This window comes from Equus asinus, chromosome 25, assembly GCF_041296235.1.
Source record: "Equus asinus isolate D_3611 breed Donkey chromosome 25, EquAss-T2T_v2, whole genome shotgun sequence".
NCBI classification, from domain to species: Eukaryota; Metazoa; Chordata; class Mammalia; order Perissodactyla; family Equidae; genus Equus; species Equus asinus.
Window position 1 is genome coordinate 55,661,014 of NC_091814.1, and position 20,568 is coordinate 55,681,581.

Genomic DNA, 20,568 nt, shown 5'->3' on the forward strand with positions numbered 1-20,568 from the left:
GGCGGACCTGAGGGGAGGGCGTGCGTGCGGGTGGGAGGGGCGGCGGGGGGGCGTGCATGCGGAGGGCGGGCCTGCAAGGGGGGGGCGTGCGTGCCGGGGGCGGGGCGGCGGGGGGGCGTGCGTGCTGGGGTCGGGGGTGGGGCGTGCGTGCGGAGAGCGGACCTGCGGGGGGGCGGGGGGGCGTGCGTGCGGAGGGCGGGCCTGCAGGGGGGCGTGCGTGCGGGGGGCGTGCGCGCCGGGGTCGGGGGAGGGGGCGTGCGTGCGGAGGGCGGGCCTGCAGGGGGGCGTGCGCGCCGGGGGAGGGGGAGGGGGCGTGCGTGCGGAGGGCGGGCCTGCAGGAGGGGCGTGCGTGCTGGGGTCGGGGGTGGGGCGTGCGTGCGGAGGGCGGACCTGTGGGGGGCGGGGGGGCGGGCCTGCAGGGGCGCCCGCGCCCGCCCTCCCCCGTCCCGGAAGTGACGCGCCGCCGCAGGCGGGGTGGAGCGCGGCGGCGGCGCAGCGCCGGCGGGCCGGGCTGGGAACGCCCCGAGCGCGCGCCCGGCCGAGGCGGAGGCGGTGGCGGCTGGCGGCCCGCGCCGCGTGCGGGGGCGGGCGGGGCGGCGGCGGGAGATGCGGGTGGCTGCGGGCGCCCGGCGGGCTCGGCTCGGCCGCCGCCGCCTTCTCCGGCTCCGCCGCGCCGCGCTCGAGTGCCCAGCGTGAGGAGGCGGCGGGCGGAGAGCAGCAGCGTGTTCGCGGCGGAGACCCCGAGGGAGCCGGTGAGCGGCCCGCCCGCGCCCGTCGCCGTTCGCGCCGCCCCGTCGGCGGGCGCGGGCTCGCGGCGCTGCAGGAGGCGGGCGCGGGCGGGCGGGCGCGGGCGCGCTGCCGGGGGCCCCGCCACGGCCGCCGGTCCCGCGGCGGGCGCGCAGGTGGCCGCGGGCGCCCCGGCTCTCGCCGCCCCCGGGCCCGCGGCGCTGGGCGGGGCCCCCGAGCGGGACGCAGGCCCCTCCGCGGGCAGGGAGCCGCGGGAGCGCAGCGCCGCCGCCCCGAGGGCGCGCCGGCCCGGACTTTGCGCCCCTGCGGGCCCGGCGGCCGCGGCCCCCGGCGCGCCGCATCCGGTGTCGAGTTTCGTTTCGTTTTCTCCTCCCCAGCACCCCGCCGCCCTTCCCTTTCCGCCGAGGCGCCTTCGCCCCCGGAGGCCCGGCTGGATGCGTCCCCCGGGGGCGGCCCTGGCCGGGGGCGGCGGGCGGCCTCGCCCGCGCGGTGGCTGCTGCCCTTCCGGGCGGCGCGCTGGCGCCCCGAGTGTCCCCGGACGGCTCGCCCATCTCTGGCCGGCGGGTCACGTCCTCCCGCCGCCGCCCGCCGCGCGGAGAACGAGCTGCTTCAGTATTTAGGGCCGTCAGTGGGGTTTTCCTTAAGATGTAGTGTGACTCCATTTCCCCCGTCAGGAATACTCTCCTCTCTGATTTTATTGAAACGTTGAAACCGCACAAGTGGATTCGGTTGCATTGTTAGGGAGGTGTCTCCGGTTTCCTTGTAATGTAACAGTGTACTTTTAACGTTCTCAGCGTAGGATGCGATACACCTGGATACACCTGGTTACTTTTCGACGACCACGATGACTTAATTCAAAAGTAACCTTGATACGTTTCATAGTTTGGCTTTATTTTATCTAGACAGCACGCTGAATTTGGAGACTTTTTTTTGGGTCTTAGCTACTGTTTCTGAAAAATAGTTGAGCCATGGGTCACCACAGCAACTGGACTATGTATTATAAACACGTTCAGGGTGGAAAAGGTTTCATTTAGCAAAGACTTCCTTTCCCTGATAAGTCAGTTTAGCACAGGGATTAACTACTCTCTTGGAAGTGTTAACGTAGTTAATGTTTTCATCATTTAACCCCTCAAAAGTCAGATTCCTTCATTTGGATCAGTTAAGAATTTCCCTCCATTATACTTTTACTAAAAAAAAAAAAAACTCTTAAAAAAACTAATTGTAGAAAACTTGAGATTTTTGTGAGGAAACAAAGGTTTTTGGTTTTTTTAAACTGATAGCAAGAATAAAAGTGTATATATATATATATATATATATTTTTTTTTTTTTTTGAGGAAGATTAACCCTGAGCTAACATCTGCCAATCCTCCTCTTTTTGCTGAGGAAGACTGACCCTGAGCTAACATCCGTGCCCATCTTCCTGTACTTTCTGTGTGGGATGCCTGCCACAGCATGGCTTGCCAAGCTACACCCCCCGGGATCCAAACCTGCGAACCAGGGCCGCCACAGCAGAACGTGTGACCCTAACTGCTGTGCTACCAAGCCAGCCCCTAAAAGTATATATATATTTTTAAAGATTTTATTTTATTTTTTTCCTTTTTCTCCCCAAAGCCCCCTAGTACATAGTTGTGTAATCTTCGTTGTGGGTCCTTCTAGTTGTGGCATGTGGGATGCTGCCTCAGCGTGGTTTGATGAGCAGTGCCATGTCCGCGCCCAGGATTCGAACCAATGAAACACTGGGCCGCCTGCAGCGGAGCGCGCGAACTTAACCACTCGGCCACGGGGCCAGCCCCCCTAAAAGTATATTTTTTGACTCTTCATTTCACCTTTGTAATTTTTTAATAATTGTCTTCTGGAATTTTTTTCCTTTAGTTCTCTTTTATGGCTGAGGAAATAATTGAATTTCATATTAATAGCACACTTTTAGGAACTAAAATGAAGAGGTTCACCACCTTTTCAAAGAATAACTTGGGGCCGGCCCCGGGGCCGAGTGGTTAAGTTCGCCCACTCTGCTTCGGTGGCCCAGGGTTTCACCGGTTTGGATCCTGGGCACGGACATGGCACTGCTCATCAAGCCATGTTGAGGCGGCGTCCCACATGCCACAACTAGAAGGACCCACAACTGAAAAAACACACAACTATGTACCAGGGGGCTTTGGGAGAAAAAGGAAAAATAAAATCTTTAAAAAAAAAAGAATAACCTGACATCAGAATTGAATAAATAAAATATTCCTTTAAAGTACCCACTGAAGATGTCCATTTTATGTCTGTTAGTTTTTCACAAAAGAAGATTCTTTTCCAGTACTTCAGTCCAAAACCACAAGGCCCTTTTTCTTTCCTCCTAGCAGCCTTCTATTCCAGACGCACTGTAAAGTCCTGCAGAGGCATCAGCGTTTCCCACAGCTGTTAGGATCTGCCCTGGAGCATCCAGCAGCTCCCCAGCATTTGACCCAGTGCGCGCCACGCCCCTCCTAACCAAGGGGCATGCTGAAGTTAAACCTGAAGCACCTCGGGAACACCCATGCTTTCGGGAGCCTCCCCTTGCTCAGGATGGCACTTGTGTGCTCATTGTGGAGATGTTGACGGTTGTTTTTCTTTTTGCATGTATAGCCTAGCCATTATACACCTAGGGCTCAAGCGTTATCGACGTGATAGGTATTAAGCCTGTAGCATTTGGTTTGGGGAACTTTTCCAAAATCAAATGAAATTATAGACACCAAGTTTGTAGTAGCCTTGAGATTGCGGTTCTCTGCCTGTCTTTCCTTCTGTTGTCATCATCATTTCTGTCTCTCTCTCTCTCTGACACCCCTATAAGCATTCTTGACATGAAGATGATGTCTGGAAATGTGGAGACTGAGTTTTTTGGTTAAGCTAAAATTTACTAGAGAGTAGTTTGGACAGATTTAGACTGACAGTAGTTGTTTAAACGGGAAACGTAGTTCAAAAGTAACTTGCCATGAACAGGCATCATCAGAACAAAGGCCTTTCTGGTAAATTCGGAGAAATGACAGGGAACACACCCACCCTCCATCCCCCACTTGATGGATATAATATAAAACTACTATTTTAATCCAGTTTGAGTGAGGCTGTGGGAAACTATGATTTTGAGTGGGCATGGTTATTTAGCATTAAAGTAGCGCCTCCTATTTGTAGATTATCATCACTTAGTAATACTTCTTTACAACCAGCTGGTGATGTGAATGCTTTTATCTATCTGGGGCAGCGGTTTCCTTAAGGAACCCAGTACGTGGCTGTGATGAAAGAGACCTGGACCCATGGCCTCAGCGTCCCCATTAACTCTCACGTTGGGAGGCATCTCCCCTCTCTCTGTGGTTGCCCCATCTCTACTTTTGGACGACAGTGTCTGTATAACCAACTTCAAAGTGATAACTGTGGGGATTATTGGAGGATGTTTTGAGTGTCTTAGGAAAGTTGTAGAAACCCAGGTATTTTGCACTATAGTTCCTCATTTCTGCCCTTTCTGGAAGCAGACATAGTTAACCCTTAAGGACCCCATCCTCTGTGAGTTACTTGTTAGAATTAGGCTTCTCAGGCCTAACTTTTGTTTGTAGTGTTTCTAACATCTTTATTGAGGTAAAATTCACCTAACATAAAATTTGTCTACTTGAAATGTCCGATTTAGTGGTTTTAGTAAATTCACAGAATTGTGTAACCACAACCACAATCTTAAATTAAGAATATTTTCATCATCCCATTAGCAGTCACTCCCTATTCTTTTCCGCACATCCCCCATGCCTCAGCCCTGCATAACCCCTGATTTACTTTCTGTTTCTAATAGGTTTGCCTATTCTGGACATTTCATATAAATGGAATCATACGATATGCGGTCTTTTGTGGCTGGCTTCTTTCAGTTAGATGATGGTTTCAAGGTTCATGTTGTAGCATGTATCAGTACTCCATTCCTTTTTCTGGCCGAGTAATATTCCACTGTATGGTTATACCGCATTTTGCTTGTCCATTCATCATTTGATGGACACTCAGTTTGTTCCTACTTTTTAGATGTTATGAATAATGCTGCTAGGAACATTTTTGTACCAGTATCTGTGTTGACATACATTTTCATTTCTCTTGATTATATACCTAAGAGTGGAATTGCGAGTCGTGTGGTAACTATGTTAGCATTTTGAGGAACTGCTGGACTGTTTTCCGAAGTGGCCGCCCCATTTTACGTTCCCACCAGCCATGTGTGGGGGCTTCCTGTTCTCCGCATTGTTGCCATCACTGCTCCATTGTCTGTCTCTGATGACAGCCATCCTAGTAGATGTGAAGTGGTATTGATTTCCATTTCCCTAAGAACTAATGGATGTTAAGCATCTTTTCATGTGCTTATTGGCCGTTTGTATATCTTCTTTGGACAAATGTTTTTTCAAATCCTTTGCCTATATTCTTTTTTTTTTTTTAACTGTAAGAGTTCTTTATATATTTTTAATCCAAGTCCCTTCTGATCTGAAAATATTTTCTTCCATTCTGATTGTCTTCTCACTTGATTCTATTGTTTGCAGCACAAAAGTTTTAAATTTTGATGTAGTCTAATTTACCTGTTTTTGTAGTATTTTATGGAATTGAGTTGATTTGTTTTCAAGTCCTATTAGGATCCATTGAGATCTCATTCCTAGACAAAGAAAAGAAGGTTTTATTTTTGTGTGTGTACAGTTGAGTTATAGGTTTCTTAGGATGTGCTTAGGTGTATTTGCCCAGAGTTTTTGCCGTAAAGAATTCTTCCTAACAGACAAAGTGCCTTGAGGTTTTGAGCAGAATAACTTTGGGGGAGCATTTCCTTGCTGCTCCATGATTGAACCGATGGTTATAACCAGGATGATTTTTTTTCTCCCAGGAGAACATTTGGCAATGTCTGGAGACATTTTTGGTTGTCACAACTAGGCAGGGCTTGCTACTAGCATCTAGTGGTAGAGGCCAGGGATGCTTTTAAACAAACCACAATGCACAGGACAGGCTCCAGGAACAAAGAATTATCTGGCTCAAAATATCAGTAGTGCCAAAGTTGAGAAACTCTGGCCTAAACAGGAAGATCCTAAGACTTGAGATATTGAAAAGTTTTTCAGTTCACATCTGGATAATTAAATAAAGTTTGCTAATCAAATCAAAGGAGGATGGACTCTCTGTGGACAGAATGGTGACAGAACTTGTAAGTTAAATCAGGGAACAATTTGCTGAATTTTCAGTGCTGCCAATTTATATGTAAATTACATTTGTGATCATGGAAACTATTTGGAGGAGAAATAGCAGTCGAGCAAGAGTAGATTATTCCTTAGACCTCCAGGACACCTGGAGACACGCACATGTACGTATCCTGGCAAATGGACCGACTCGGTTGACTTAGGTACTGCTGAAATGGTGGTCTCCTTGGAGAATATGGCGATGAGTTTTTAAGGTAAAATTTAATAACACTGATACTCTGGTGACTAACAGTCATTGGTCTGCCCCTAGAATTTGTGGAACTAGGTTTTCCTCCCAGCAAGGCTTTTCTTCAGCAGCGTGGCATGCTTAAGTGTCTGGACTTAGGATCCAGATTGCCTGGAGTTGAATCTCAGCTCCACCATCTCCTTGTGTGACATTAGACAGGTTACTTAACTCTTTTATGAATCAGTTTTTTCGTGAGTAAACTGAGGCTGTGGTAGAACGTCTTACAGGATTGTTGTGGGAATGAAGTGGAGTCGCACATTAGAGCGCTGACGGCAGTGCCTGCCGTCCGGGGTCATGTGAGTGCTGGCTGTTAATATTCTGTGTCTTCTGCCCCTTCCAGCTCTTTGCTATGGACAGTGCTATCACTCTGTGGCAGTTCCTCCTCCAGCTCCTCCAGAAGCCTCAGAACAAGCACATGATCTGCTGGACGTCTAATGATGGGGAGTTCAAGCTTCTGCAGGCGGAAGAGGTGGCTCGCCTCTGGGGCATTCGAAAGAACAAGCCTAATATGAACTATGACAAACTCAGCCGAGCCCTCAGATACTACTACGTAAAGGTAGTACACATTCTCCTCAAAGCAAGAATTGTTCTTTTCTGTTGAGGTTGTTGTTGCTAATGTCTTGGTTTATTTTAATCCAATTTATTTTATAGGATGAAAGGTGTAAATGATCCAGCTATACTTAGCAAACTCTTATTCAGTACCTTACTCCCATTATACGTATTTTATTCCTAATTGCAGTTGTCTTTCAAGAAAAAGTGAGTATAGGGTTGAAATAAAAGGAAATTTGAGATTCTCGGGGGTAAATATTCTTTTGTATATCATGATTTACTCTTAAAATGATCATATATATACATGTTTTTAGCTTTACTTAATTTTTACTTTTGAGTTTAACCCAGAGAACACAAGTTAATACTTTAAAGAATAGCTGTTAATACATAGATTTGATTTCTTAGTTCAAATGGTAATTTTTTGTGAATTCATATTATTTTGAATACATTCTTTGGGCACTGAAGTAAAATAAATGGCTCAAAATGATAGAGTCATGAGAAGCTGTGATCTTAGTTTCTTTCACCCGTCAGTGGTTAGTCTTAGCAGTTCTCTTGTGTGGAGACATGAAGTAGGAAAGCCCTGGAGCTTTTGAAGGAAGTGGGAGCCTTAGCAGAAGCGGTGTTCTAGGTGCCTTCGTGCGTTCTCAGGATGTGTGTGGCTTGTCCCTGTGGAATTATCTGAAACTGCAGTTCAGTGCGTTTTGACTTAATATAGATATTTGGTTGAGAGTGTTAAGAATTAAAATCTTTCAGCTTTTATGTAGCATGTAAGTTCAGCTATTAATAAAAGATTGAAATGTTCTTCCCTTATGCTCCATAATAGTAGCGACTGTGTTTGGCGTGGCTAGATAAATTTAGATGATTTTGAAGTTTTTAAGTAAACTACTTGTCAAATAGAGAACCTCACTGGGTCAGCCTTTTCATGAGCTGTGTAAGGTAGGTTTATAAGAAAGTATAAGAATGCTTATTTTATTTGTCTACAGAATATCATTAAGAAAGTGAATGGTCAGAAGTTTGTGTACAAGTTTGTGTCTTACCCAGAGATTTTGAAGATGGGCCCCATGACAGTGGGCAGGACTGAGGGAGAGTGCGACATGCTCAGCTTCAGTGAGGTCAGCAGCAGCTCCAAAGACATGGAGAGTGGGGCAAAAGAGAAGCCGCCTCCCCCTGGAGCCAAGACCTCCAGCCGCAACGACTACATACACTCTGGCTTATATTCTTCATTTACTCTTAACTCTCTGAACTCCTCCCATAAGAAGCTTTTCAAATCTATAAAGATTGAGAATCCAGCTGAGAAACTGGCCGAGAAAAAATCCCCTCAGGAGCCAACGCCATCTGTCATCAAATTTGTAACAACACCTTCCAAAAAGCCACCAGTTGAACCTGTTGCTGCTGCCGTTTCTTCTGGCCCGAGTATCTCTCCATCTTCTGAAGAAACCGTCCAAGCATTGGAGACTTTGGCTTCCCCCAGACTGCCTTCCCTGGAGGCCCCCACCTCTGCCTCCAGTGCAACCACCGCTTTTCCCACCACGCCTCCTCTTTCCTCCATGTCCCCGTCTTTGCAAGATCCTCCAAGAACACCTTCCCCACCGCTGAGTTCTAACCCAGACATTGACACAGACATCGATTCGGTGGCTTCTCAGCCAATGGAACTTGCAGAGAACTTGTCACTGGAGCCTAAAGATGAGGGTTCATTTTTGCCAGAAAAGGACAAAACAAATAGTTCATCAAGATCCAAGAAACCTAAAGGGTTAGAGCTGGCCCCAGCCCTTGTGATCACAGGCAGTGACCCAAGCCCACTGGGAATATTAAGCCCCTCTCTGCCTACAGCTTCTCTCACACCAGCACTATTTTCACAGGTAACTTTCTTTAGATGCCACCATTGTTTGCATTTACTCACCTTTTTAAGCAAATCCAGAATTTATAATCTCAAGTTCTCGTTCTGCTACTTCGATTTCTCTTGGAAAGATTATACATAACCCAGTGAAAGTAACCCAATTGCTCACTTCAGTTAGGATTGCCAAAATAAAAGGTTTGGAGTATTGTGTTAAAAAATTTATTGTTCTACAAGTAAATAAATATTTTGATTTTTTCACTTCTCCCTAAAGAAAATAAGTATTCTCTCTCTCTCTTTTTTTTTTGGTGTTACAAAAAAAACAGTGATAATCTCAAGTTAGAAGACAGTAGGTTCTGAGAACCTTAAGAAAAACGACGGGTGTGATGCTGAGTAACGAGTTTATGCAGTTAGCTTAGGAGTTTCTTTTTTTTTTTTTTTTTTTTTTAAAGATTGGCACCTGAGCTAACATCTGTTGCCAATCTCCTTTTTTTCCCGTCCTTCTTCTCCCCAAAGCCCCCCAGTACATACTTGTATGTTCTAGTTGTGGGACCTTCTGGTTGTGCCATGTGGGAGGCCACCCAGCGTGGCCTGAGGAGTGGTGCCACATCTGCACCCAGGATCTGAACTGGCGAAACCCTGGGCCACCGAAGCAGAGTGTGCGAACTTGGGCCACCACTCGGCCACAGGGCCGGCCCCTAGATAGTTCTTAATTTGTTTGTCTCATTAAACATTTAAAAAGATAGGTTATTCCCAGACTTTCTTATTATTAAAGAAAAAATATGTTGTTGACTCAGTTACCCGTTATTTCTCAATACCTGAATTCAGATTGTGTTTTCTCTTTGGAAAAGAACCTACAAAAGGCGGGTTAGAAAATTTTTTTTTTTTAAAGGTTGCCAATCTTTTTTTTTTTTAATTGCTTTTTCTCCCCAAATCCCCCCGGTACATAGTTGTATATTCTTGTTGTGGGTCCTTCTAGTTGTGGCACGTGAGATGCTGCCTCAGCGTGGCCTGATGAGCGATGCCCTGTCCGCGCCCAGGATCCGAACCGGTGAAACCCTGGGCTGCCGAAGTGGAGGGTGTGAACTCAACCACTCGGCCACGGGGCCAGCTGCTAGAAAATACTCTGACCTTTATCTTTCTTAGTTTGTCACAATAATTTCTGAGTTTTTCCTCGTGCTACAATTTCAGACTTGGAGATATTTGGAGTGGCTAACAGGACAATATTTGGGTTCCGGGCTATGTGTGTATGATTACAAGGATAGAACATAATGCTGTTAGGTCACTGAGTGAATATTTCTGTTCTGTGTATTGCAGACACCCATCTTACTGACTCCGAGCCCCTTACTCTCCAGTATCCACTTTTGGAGCACTCTCAGCCCTGTTGCTCCCCTGAGTCCAGCCAGACTGCAAGGTGCTAACACGCTTTTCCAGGTAAATTACCTAAAAGCCCGTCTCTTGGGAAGTGAGGAAAGAGGCAGCCAGGCGGTACCCACTCTTCAGCTTAATCGTTAGGAAACTACTATTTAATAAGTGCTCTTTAGGTTTATTTTTGAATTTCTTTGTTAATTTTCTAGCCAGCAAACAGCTCAGATAAATATTTACAGCAGTGTCTTTTCCATTGTTTACTGTTACATGCATTTGAGTTAGACCAAGAATTGTTCAATACTGAAGTAAATTTTGAGCTTGCCCAATTTTTTTCATCATTTTAAATGCTAGAAATCTTTTTTCGAAAAAAAACATAGGCACATATGTATTCATACAAATACACAGATACATGTATATGTGTTTTTATAGCTGTTGAGGGCATTTCTGCACATGAGTTCCTCCTTTTAACTGAAGATTTTACAAAGAGAGAACACTCTTGAGAGTAGTATATCGAATACTCCATATCCCCTCACTCAGAGTTGACATTTATCAACATTTTAAATATATGTTTTTGAAAATATGATATTATGTCTTACCAAAATCTTAGGAAAGGTCTTATAGTGTTTAACCATTATTTTGCCCAAAACATCCAGACTTTATAACTTGTAGGCTTTCTTGTGGTTGATTCATTCACTTATTCAGGGGTGACCCCCTGGAACATTTTCTCATATTTTGTAATTTAACTTTTCATTTGTTCTTTTGGAAATGAAATGGTAAGGAAAAAGAAGAAAGTTAGCAATCTTTCTACTTTTATGTTTTTTTTTTTTTTTTAAGATTTTATTTTTTTCCTTTTTCTCCCCAAAGCCCCCCAGTACATAGTTGTATATTCTTCGTTGTGGGTCCTTCTAGTTGCGGCATGTGGGACGCTGCCTCAGCGTGGTTTGATGAGCAGTGCCATGTCTGCGCCCAGGATTCGAACCAACGAAACACTGGGCCGCCTGCAGCGGAGCGTGCGAACTTAACCACTCGGCCACGGGGCCAGCCCCAACGTTTTTTGTTTTTCTGCAAAAAGTTCTAAATTACTCAACAGAAAGAGTGTTGAGAACTTTCCATTCATTTTTACATTTTTCTTTGCCTTTCATAAACAGATAATTGAGTTACAGAGTGATCTGTGAGACTGTAGGCAAAGTCATAGTGCTCACGTAGCTTCAGCCTGGACTCTCCCTACAGAATTCGTCTCAGAATACATGATGGGGACCCTTTTCTAGGATGAGCACCATGTAACTATTTGTACCAGTTATAAATGGAGTTAATAGATGGGCATCTCTGTCTGGACCTCTTTTTGACAGTCTGATGTGCTTTATAATTGAATTAGACTCCAAAGTGCATGTTGTCGTGTACTGAACTTCCTAAAACCCTCATTTGAAGTTAACGTAAACCTGCGTGCCTTAGGATGTGGGGGGGGGGTTGTCCTTTTCTGTTCCATCAAGGGAGGCTGGAGACTATTAGTATTTAACATGTCGGACAAACAATTGTTTTCTTTAAAGTTTTTGTTATGACATCATATACTTCCATGATAAACAGTTACTGCGTTTGTCCTGTGAACCTCTGCAGGTGGCTGTCATCTTCTGCCTCAGGGAATATAGTAGGGACAGAACGCGAAAGCTGGGTTGAGTAATAGGATGATAATGTGTGTTTCCTTTCTCAGTTTCCTTCTGTACTGAACAGTCATGGGCCGCTCACTCTTTCTGGCCTGGATGGACCTTCCACCCCTGGCCCATTTTCCCCAGATCTACAGAAAACATAACCTATGCACTTGTGGAAGGAAAGAACGAAGGAATAAAGAAGGAGAGACATTCGATGTGGCTACATTTGAAGTGAGCAAATGATAGTTCCACAATGCTGATAATAGACTATTGCGATTTTTGCCGTTCCTCATTGAAATGCCTTTTTAGGCTTTTCTTTGAATAAGACTCAAGTTGGATTGTGTATAAAAATGCCTTAATTGGAGTCCTAACTCCACCTCCCTCTTTTTCTTTTTTTAAAATGTTTTGAGCTTTGTGTTAAAGAAATTTTGGTTTGTGTTAAAGAAAATTCTGGCTATGCTTTGCAGGAGCAATTAAGAACAAAGTTACTCCTTCTGCCTTATTGGAACCCTTTGATCAAGAAAAAAATCATGCTTTGAGTATATTATTTAAAGAAATATTAGTTAAGTGAAATTGGCCATATCTTTAGGACTAAGTGTGCTCTGTTGAATAACTAAAAGTGAGCTGTGCATAAGCAGTGGAGGGAAAAGAATCATTCGTTTTCACACAAAGTAAGATCGGAGCAGTGCTATTGGGGAGATTGTATTCTGCTGTGAATGTAACCTGTGTAAGCAACTCCACAAAAAGGCATCTTATTTACATTTATTCAGGATGGGTCGCTGAGCCATGTGTGTGATCTTGTCTGGACCTGTCGACAGCATGGTGCTAGTCTGTTTAAGCATAGGAAGATTTTAGACCTGGGGTGTAAGACTGTTTGGAACAGCCAGTGAGCATATGGGACCCGTGTCTAGCACAGAAATGTTGCCTGCTCTCTGGGTAATGTGATTACACACCCCTGGGACACAGCATGGTAAATGGTGGCCTTTGGGATGATGAACCTGGGTTTTGAAGTTTTGAGGCATCTCTGAAGTGAAAGACTCAGTCATATAACCTGGAACAGCATGCGGGGCTCTTCCCAGGTAGAAGACACCCAGTATGAGGACCCTCTCTCTTTTCTGTTTATTTTACCGCAGTTTCTCCTGTATATTTATTTTCTTTTAAATTGAAGTTGTTAGAGGTTGTGATAGCTTTTTGTTGTTGTTTTATTTTGGTGAGAAAGATTCACCCTGAGCTAACAACAGTACCCATCTTCCTCTATTTTGTATGTGGGATGCCACCACAGCATAGCTTGATGAGTGGTTTGTAGGTCTGCACCTGAGATCCAAACCCCTGAACCTGGGCTGCCAAAGCGGAGCATGCGAACTTAACCACTGTGCCGCTGGGCCAGCCCATGATAGTTTTAACGATGTGATTTAGGAAAATGAAAAACAAAATGAAGCCTCAAATCCGTGGTGAGCTAAAGATGTACTTCTTTCTTTTTTTTTTTTAAAGATTGGCACCTGAGCTAACCTCTGTCGCCCATCTTTTTTATTTTTCCTTCTCCCTAAGCCCCCCAGTACATAGTTGTATATTCTAGTTGTGAGTGCCTCTTGTTGTGGCATGTGGGACGCCGCCTCAGCGTGGCCTGGTGAGCGGTGCTGTATCCGCGCCCAGGATCTGAACTGGCGAAACCCCGGGCCGCCAAAGCGGAGCGCGCAAACTTAACCACTCGGACTCCAGGCCAGCGGCCCCAGATGTGCTTATTTCCTTGAATTTTTTTTTAATTATGGAGGAGCAGAGTTCGCTTGGAAATGCTCCTACTTAGGGATTGGATTATTCATATTAGTATGAAAAATTTAGGCCTTTGTCTCTACATTACCAAATTTATGAAACATTACCGTGTGGTAATCAATGCCAGGTACAGACAGATTTGTTGATGCCCCCAAACTGAATTGATAGAACATCACAGTGGAATCTTTTGAAAAACTTGGCTTCAAAGTCCAGAATTAGATTATATACTGCTACTGCTTCCACCACCACCACCTCGTCCATTAAAGTAATGTTTGAATCCTAGAAATAGTTCCTATGATTGAATCATATGAATTTAAATGGAATGAGGGAGTAAGGACTTGAGAGCTCCGAATGACACTGATACAAAACCAGCTTCTTCCAGAGGCGTAATGTTCCCTTTCACTGTGTGTATGCAGTGTGGGGAAGCTCTAGTGTGAGCTGCCGAGGCGAGTTCGTTAGTGGCCGAGGGACAGCATTCAGGGAGCTGCCTTTCTCTGTGTCGTGTTGGAGACCTGTGACTGCCTCATTGTGGCTGTCAGCTGAAAGTTCTGTCCCTGAGACGTGCAATAGTGGTGTCGGAAGGTGGAGTTCAGTCGTGATGGGGAACAGACAGACTGGACTGTTTCCCGTATCAAATCATTTAGTTTGCATGCCTGTTTGAACTTAGACCTCTCAGCAGCACTTTGGAATAGTTTTCTTAGGCTAATTAACATTTTGTACATTAAATAAGTAAATATTGATAGCTTGATTTAACTAGATATTTTAAATTTTGAAAGCACAAAAAGTGTTTTATCTTTTTGAATTAAAGGAGAAAAGCCATTGATTTGTTTTCACAGATGACATGTTTGATAATTGACTGTCTTGGCACAGGGCCACCTGGGAGCCGAGGGCACCATTCAGACTCAGTCAGAGCAGCTTCTCGGAACGAGTTCTGGGGAGTCCTCTGTGGACCCATCCCGGAAGCATCCGAGAGGCGTGGGCCTCAGGACGCGGTGAAGAGCTGCTTCTCCTTGAGACCAGCTCCTCTGGGGAAGCTTGTGTGTGTGTGTGTTTCCTTTTTTAAGTGAAAGTTTACAACCTTAGCTCGAGTGTGTGAGGCCGCCCATTCTGTTTGCTCACTCCCTCCTTCCTGGAAAAGTCTCAGCGTCATGTTTTTTCCAAACATCCGCAGATCATCAAAAGGTAACATCCCACTTAAGATCGGTATTCCCTGGAGAGGTTTACGTTTGGGAGCTGGAGCTGGAATCCATCACTAGTCACTTTGCCAGAATGAATGCTGTTGAAAAAGGAGCCCAGGTTAAGGCTGGGGAGCAGATTGAATGAGTTTTTGAGGTGTCTTTGTGATTATCTTAGCTTTTCATCTGCTCTGGCCCATCTCTACTCAGTCATATGGTGGAAAATGTTTAACAACCAGGCTCTCTGAAGGGGGAAAAAAGCCCTAAATTGTAGCATTTGCCACTTTCCATGACGTAAATTTCTCCTCCTGTGGCTGATTTTAAGCCCCCACCTTGGAGTTGAGAAGGGTGCACACAGTTGGCTCAGAGGCGCTCACTCAGCCACCAGACCACTGCATTGATTTTACCCTCGGATCCATTTTCACATTATTTCTAATTGTTTTTCTTGTTCACATGCTTATTTTTAAAAATACAAAATTAAAATTGCATCTGACTTTAGTAATCTTTTCTTTAATGTTGTATCACAGTGCTTTTGTGATGTTACAGCATATTGTGTGTGTTCAAACAAGGGTGGAAACTTCCACTGATTTTTAAAATTTATACATAATGGAAGAAAAGAGTCTAGAAACCCTCAAAAGGTCATCCTTAAACTTCTTAGGGTTAAAATAGAGGTTTAATTTTTTCACATTTTGATGGTCCTAATATAGGTAGAATTTTTTTTTCTTAAGATTTTTATGGGGAAAGTAAGCCCATGAGCCTGTGTGGTAAGAGGACAGATTCTTTTTTAACTGGAAGAATTCCTAGTTTATTAGAGATCCAAGAAACCTCGCCTGACTGTTGAATCTATTTACCTGTCACAACTTCTAGTTTTCTCCACACTGTGTGTCTCTTAGGCCTGGAGGGGAAAATAAATCAGAGGCTTGCAATTCTGGAGCTGTAACCACAGGCTGTAGATAGTGTCACTTCAATTCCGTTCATACCTGCATTGTAGGATTTCTGGTCTAATGACATTGTTTCATCCTGAGCTCAAAATTTGTGCTATAGATTCTAAAGTTCCAGAAGGCAGTTTTGTATTTTTCTAGTGAATTTGAGCACATTAGAGGCACTCGTTAACATTTTAGAAAAGCAGTCTCCAACCTTTTTGAAAACACACATCGATCAGTAAAAGTTTTGAACACAAATTCCGTATGCATGTTAAGTTATATACTGGTGTGCTAAAGCATTATGTACATTAGGAGACGTAAAAATAGACATTAAGGATGGCATAAAGTGTACCCTGAGGAAAGTCCTGGTATTTTCCTCCTGCATCCAGTAGGCTGTCCTCTGCACCCCCTGGCAGCATGCACCCTGCCTTCCAGACCACGCACTGCAGCTGTCGTTTCTCAGTCTCCTCCTGAAAAAGGGGGTGCTCTTGCTGTGAGGTGTGGAGAAATCTTTCACGTGTCTGGTCTGATGTTCGTGTGAAGTCTCTGGCAAGGGTTGGGAATTTTTCAGGAGAGTTTGTCATCAAATTTCTGAAATTTCATATTAATTCTTTTTCATATTGCCAAATAACCTATTACCAGATGTTTTCCAGAGCTTCACACGTATTATTTTTGACAGCCTGTGGTCTCTTTCCTCTTCGTATTAGGTATGAATCTAATGTACTTTTCTTTTACTAGTCTGCTAACAAACTTCTTTTGGCCTTGTGTTATATTTTACCAACAAACTGAGAATTATTTCAAGTTACTTTATGTTAAAATATATAATAACCTCCTTTTTTTTTAATAGAAACTAGATTTTTTTTTTTAAAGATTGGCACCTGAGCTAACATCTGTTGCCAGTCTTCTTTTTTTTCCTCTTCTTCTCCCCAAAGCCCCCTAGTACATAGTTGTAGATTCTAGTTGTAGGTCCCTCTGGTTGTGCTGTGTGGGACGCCACCTCAGCATGGCTTGATGAGTGGTGCCATGTCTGCGCCCAGGATCCGACCCTGCGAAAGCCTGGGCCACCGAAGCAGAGCGCAGGAACTTAACCACTCGGCCATGGGGCCGGCCCCTATAATAATCTCCATTTTTTTGCCGCGTTAGTGTTTGACTTTTTTTTATTTGTAACATTTCATCATCTGAAGAAGTACTTTTCTTGCTGGGTCTGTTCTGTTCATCGCTTCCTTTACTATTTATGTGTCATTTCCCCATGGCAGAACTCTGGAATGGTGCCGAGGTGCTGTTCTCAGGTTTGTGAACAAGTGTGGAGACGAGTGCGGGTCTCTGTGCGGAAACCTGGACGCTCCTAGTGCATTACTAAACCAACAGGAAAGTTAAAAAGATTGCGCCTGTGTCTGTGACCTGTGATCTGAGGGCACGGCAGAATCTATTATTCCTAAAAGGGAATCGAGACTTGTTCAGTCCATGGTAGCGAAGTGGGGGTCAGCCCTAATTGTCTGTTTCTCACAGGGACTCTGACCAGGGAACGAGTTCCATGGGAAGGAATTTGTTAATTACCTTCTTGTTTGGGGTCTAAAATAAGTGTTTTATCATTGTTTAATGCTGCTGGCATTGCCTGAAACAAGGTGCCCTGTTATTCCTCTTATGTCATCAGAATTCTGCTTACTGAAGTTGAAGTTTTAATCTTAGAATCTAGAGTTCTTGTGGGTGGTAGTGTATTGAGCAAGAAAAGCAGGCGGTTTGATTTCATTTCTCACACTTGGTGGAACCTGTTAGTGTAAAAGTCATGTTTTGACTTGTAAACAGAGCAAATCTGAAAGGTGGGTTGTTGATGTAGTATCATGTTCCATTTGAAGCTGCCGGTTTCTGCAAGCTACTTTTCTGAAAAAAAATTGTAAGTGATAGCTTGACAGCCTACCAGAAAATAGCAATTTCTAGGGGGCTGCTGTTCACACTTAGCCATTGTGAGAGCTGGAAACCCACAGTGGTTTGCGTGAGAGGGGAAATGTTGGCTTTAAGCTTTCTTCAGAAACCAGGAAATTCAGGCTGTTGTTAACATCATTTGAAGTGAAACCTTTAACAGGAAAATTCATGAGGGATACAATCAAACATAGTAAGTCTCTTGAACTCTAATCTTTCGAATATAATACACATCAGGAAGTTTTATGAGGTTTAAATTTTTATTTTTAAATATTTAATTGGGAGACTAGAGAATTTCTTTCCAGGTCATTCTGATTTATTGGCTGAGTACATATATGTCTGTGTACATAGACTGATTTATTGACTGAGAGTGTTTATGTGTGTATAAATAAATCTATTTTTCAGAGGGAACATATATTATTCATCCTCTTGGATGGCTCCTAGGCTATTTTATACTAAAACTTAAAAAAAAAAATTGGCTGCACTTTGCAGTTGCCACTTTTTAAAAATTAATGCCTTGCACATTTCAGTTTTTTTAAATATACAGAATCATAGGCCTTAAAGATTAATTGCTTGCCAGGATTTTAGAAATACAGCGCTACATATGACATACTCTAAACAAAGTCATCTTAAAATATTCGCTAAATGTTCATGTATTATCGAGCAAATAAGGCTATCCTTTCTTAAAATTTCTACATTACTTTTGCTTTTGTGTAAAATCCTTATTACCCTGGTTCTAAATTTCTGAGAGAGGAGGTTTACGCCAGAAGTGGTATTTCTAAAATACAGATTTGACCATGGATTGATACCGTGGTGGAGGAATTCTGACGTTGTAGCCTAGTTTACCCTTTTAAACTGTACATAATAAGCATTAGCAGAAACCTCAGAGTATCTTGGGCTGAATATTCTTCTCAACTTTGCCTTGTTTCCCATCTCTTAAGGGCCCATTCTGGTTCTCATTCCTTCCAAGGATTATGAGCCAAGCTGGGACGGGCCAGGTTGGGGTGCCCCATGGCTGGGCCAGAGTTCTAGCCAATGGAATCACTCAAGTATGCCCAGAGTTCAGGGTGGGAATGCCATATACTGGTATTAAATCACTTGGCACTTTTTGGAGCACCATTATTAGCACTGTTTTGTTTTTAATAACTGGAAGCACTTAATGATTATTTTGTTTGTTTAATTTCAACTTGAGATTGTGGGTCGGGGAAGTCAGTTTATGTCTTGTTTATGTTTTCTGGATCTTAAGACTATTTGGAGAAGGGATAAATGTATTACCTAATGAGCCATTATTTGGCTGGGACGTTTTAAAATAATTTACAATCTTTTAACATTGTGCTTTGTAGACATATAAGACTTTTTTAATGATTTAATGGGATTACACTCAACTTTGCAAACTATCCTATTTTAAGTTTCTTTTCTCTTTAATTATTGTTGCTTATTGTCTGTTATGTAGGGGGCACATTCTCTTCTAAGACATTTCATGTTTTTTGTTTTTGATGGCAGAATTACCAGTGGCCTTTACATGTTCTTTACATCCATTGCTTATCTGATAAAGTAGCTTATTTTATGAACTTCCCTGTTCAGTATTAGTGAAATTAACATGCATTATATGTAAAGATAGCAATTAATACAGGTTTTTTTTTTTTTGGCACCTGAGCTAACAACTGTTGCCAATCTTTTTTTTCTTTTTCTTCTTCTTCTTATCCCCAAAGCCCCCCTAGTACATAGTTGTATATTGTGTTCGTGAGTGCCTCGGGCTGTGCCATGTGGGACGCCGCCTCAGCATGGCCCAATGAGTCGTGGCATGTCCGCGCCCAGGATCCGAACCGGCGAAACCCCGGGCCGCCGAAGCAGAGCGCGCGGACTTAACCACTCAGCCACGGGGCCGGCCCCTGTAATTGATTTTTGATTACTCGAGGCCTATTTATTCCGTTTGGCCATTTGATCTTTTCTAATCACAGTCTTATCTGTCCTTCACTTTTGCCTTCTAGCAGTTTCATCTGTTTTTGTGGGTGGGGAGGATTAAATATGAAACTCAGCCCAGTCATTTTGCTACTGGTTAGCTTTGGTTTGAGGTGAATAAAATTTTTGACTAAAATTAGTTTTTTAGAATTATGCCCTTTATTCACCAAATAATCAAGTTGGCTAAAAAAAAAAATGTGTAACTTTGCATTTTGAAGAACAAACTAAGAATTTCCTCTGAGCCCTCCTGGATCTTCAGGTGTGGACATGACTTGACAGTTAAATGACGTGAAGTAAGACACTTCTGATTCTCCTTCGCCCAACCTGTCGCTCAGAAGAGAGGCTGTGTCTGCCATGGCCTCAGCACAGGACAGGCGCGTCCTCTTACGCCGGGTCTCAGTTTGGGATCTGTGGTAATAAGAACCTGTCCGGGTGCTGTCCTCAAACCTAGACCCACCCAGCTGAGAAGACAGTTACTCGTGTATTTTATTAAACTCTCTCTCTCATAATGTCCAGTATCCCCCACTTTTGTATAAATGGAATATTATATATAATGCAAGTACACACCCACCCAAAGGAATGAATAACTGTTAAAGTGTCGTTAGTAACTTGTCTTAATTTCAGTGTAATTTACATTATAGGGAGAACTTCAAAGTATTAAAATCACTTTGTTTCTTTTCTTTCTCCTAAAAAAGCAATTTTAAAATGATGGTAACTGCTAATGTTTATTAAAACCACGTTAATTGTTGATGCAACTGGAGAGAAACTGCCATGTCTTCTAGCTCAGCCGTCTGATGTAACCTGTTGGGAAACAAAGGGTGTTGTCTTGGGGTTGACCAGGATGAGGGTCGCGGACCCTCAATTCCGTCTGCATGTGACCGAGAGACTTGACCCAGAGTTTAGGGCTGAGAAGAGGCGCTCGCCCTTGAGGGCTTTACAGTACGCTGCTTCTAAGAAAGTGTAGTCGATACTCAGTGCGTCTCCAGACCTAGTCAGGGGTTGCTCTGAATAACCAATCAGGTGATCATTTTTTCTATCGCTTCAAGTTTTATGCAAAAATTTTGTTAAATTCTGTAATGGTGATATGCATCTTTGTAGAAAGATGATACATTAAAAACTATTTTATGTAAGAACTGACAGAGGCATTTGCTTTGTATCCAAGCTGGCTTTAAGAAAGCACTGTAGCAAATTTACTAAAGTGCAAAATTATATAGATATGTTAATAGATA

General features: G+C 43.8%; 1 protein-coding gene across 3 annotated transcripts; it reads left to right on the forward strand.

Annotated features, from left to right (window-relative positions):
• The first annotated feature begins 523 nt into the window (after nt 1-523).
• ELK4 (ETS transcription factor ELK4) lies at nt 524-20,359 on the forward strand. Of its 3 annotated transcripts, XR_011498264.1 has the most exons (6): nt 558-752; nt 6,533-6,748; nt 7,725-8,600; nt 9,893-10,009; nt 11,652-11,820; nt 19,090-20,359. XR_011498264.1 is itself a non-coding variant. In XM_044758586.2 (5 exons), the coding sequence occupies exons 2-5, from the start codon at nt 6,542-6,544 to the stop codon at nt 11,748-11,750; spliced, it is 1,299 nt and encodes a 432-aa protein (XP_044614521.2). In that variant the 5' UTR covers nt 524-752; nt 6,533-6,541; the 3' UTR covers nt 11,751-13,071. The 3 variants fall into 3 exon arrangements, 2 of the variants coding, with proteins under 2 accessions (XP_044614521.2, XP_014684780.2); XM_044758586.2 differs by lacking the exon at nt 19,090-20,359 and having other exon boundaries at nt 524-752; nt 11,652-13,071; XM_014829294.3 differs by lacking the exons at nt 558-752; nt 19,090-20,359 and adding an exon at nt 6,051-6,160 and having other exon boundaries at nt 11,652-13,071.
• Nucleotides 20,360-20,568: the final 209 nt, after the last annotated feature.

Excerpts from the sequence above, each read along its gene's own strand:
- ELK4 (XM_044758586.2), top strand. The coding sequence starts at position 6,542 with ATGGACAGTGCTATCACTCTGTGGCAGTTCCTCCTCCAGCTCCTCCAG. Across the intron at positions 8,601-9,892 it reads CACCAGCACTATTTTCACAG|ACACCCATCTTACTGACTCC; the intron begins GTAACTTTCTTT and ends TGTGTATTGCAG. Across the intron at positions 10,010-11,651 it reads GTGCTAACACGCTTTTCCAG|TTTCCTTCTGTACTGAACAG; the intron begins GTAAATTACCTA and ends TTCCTTTCTCAG.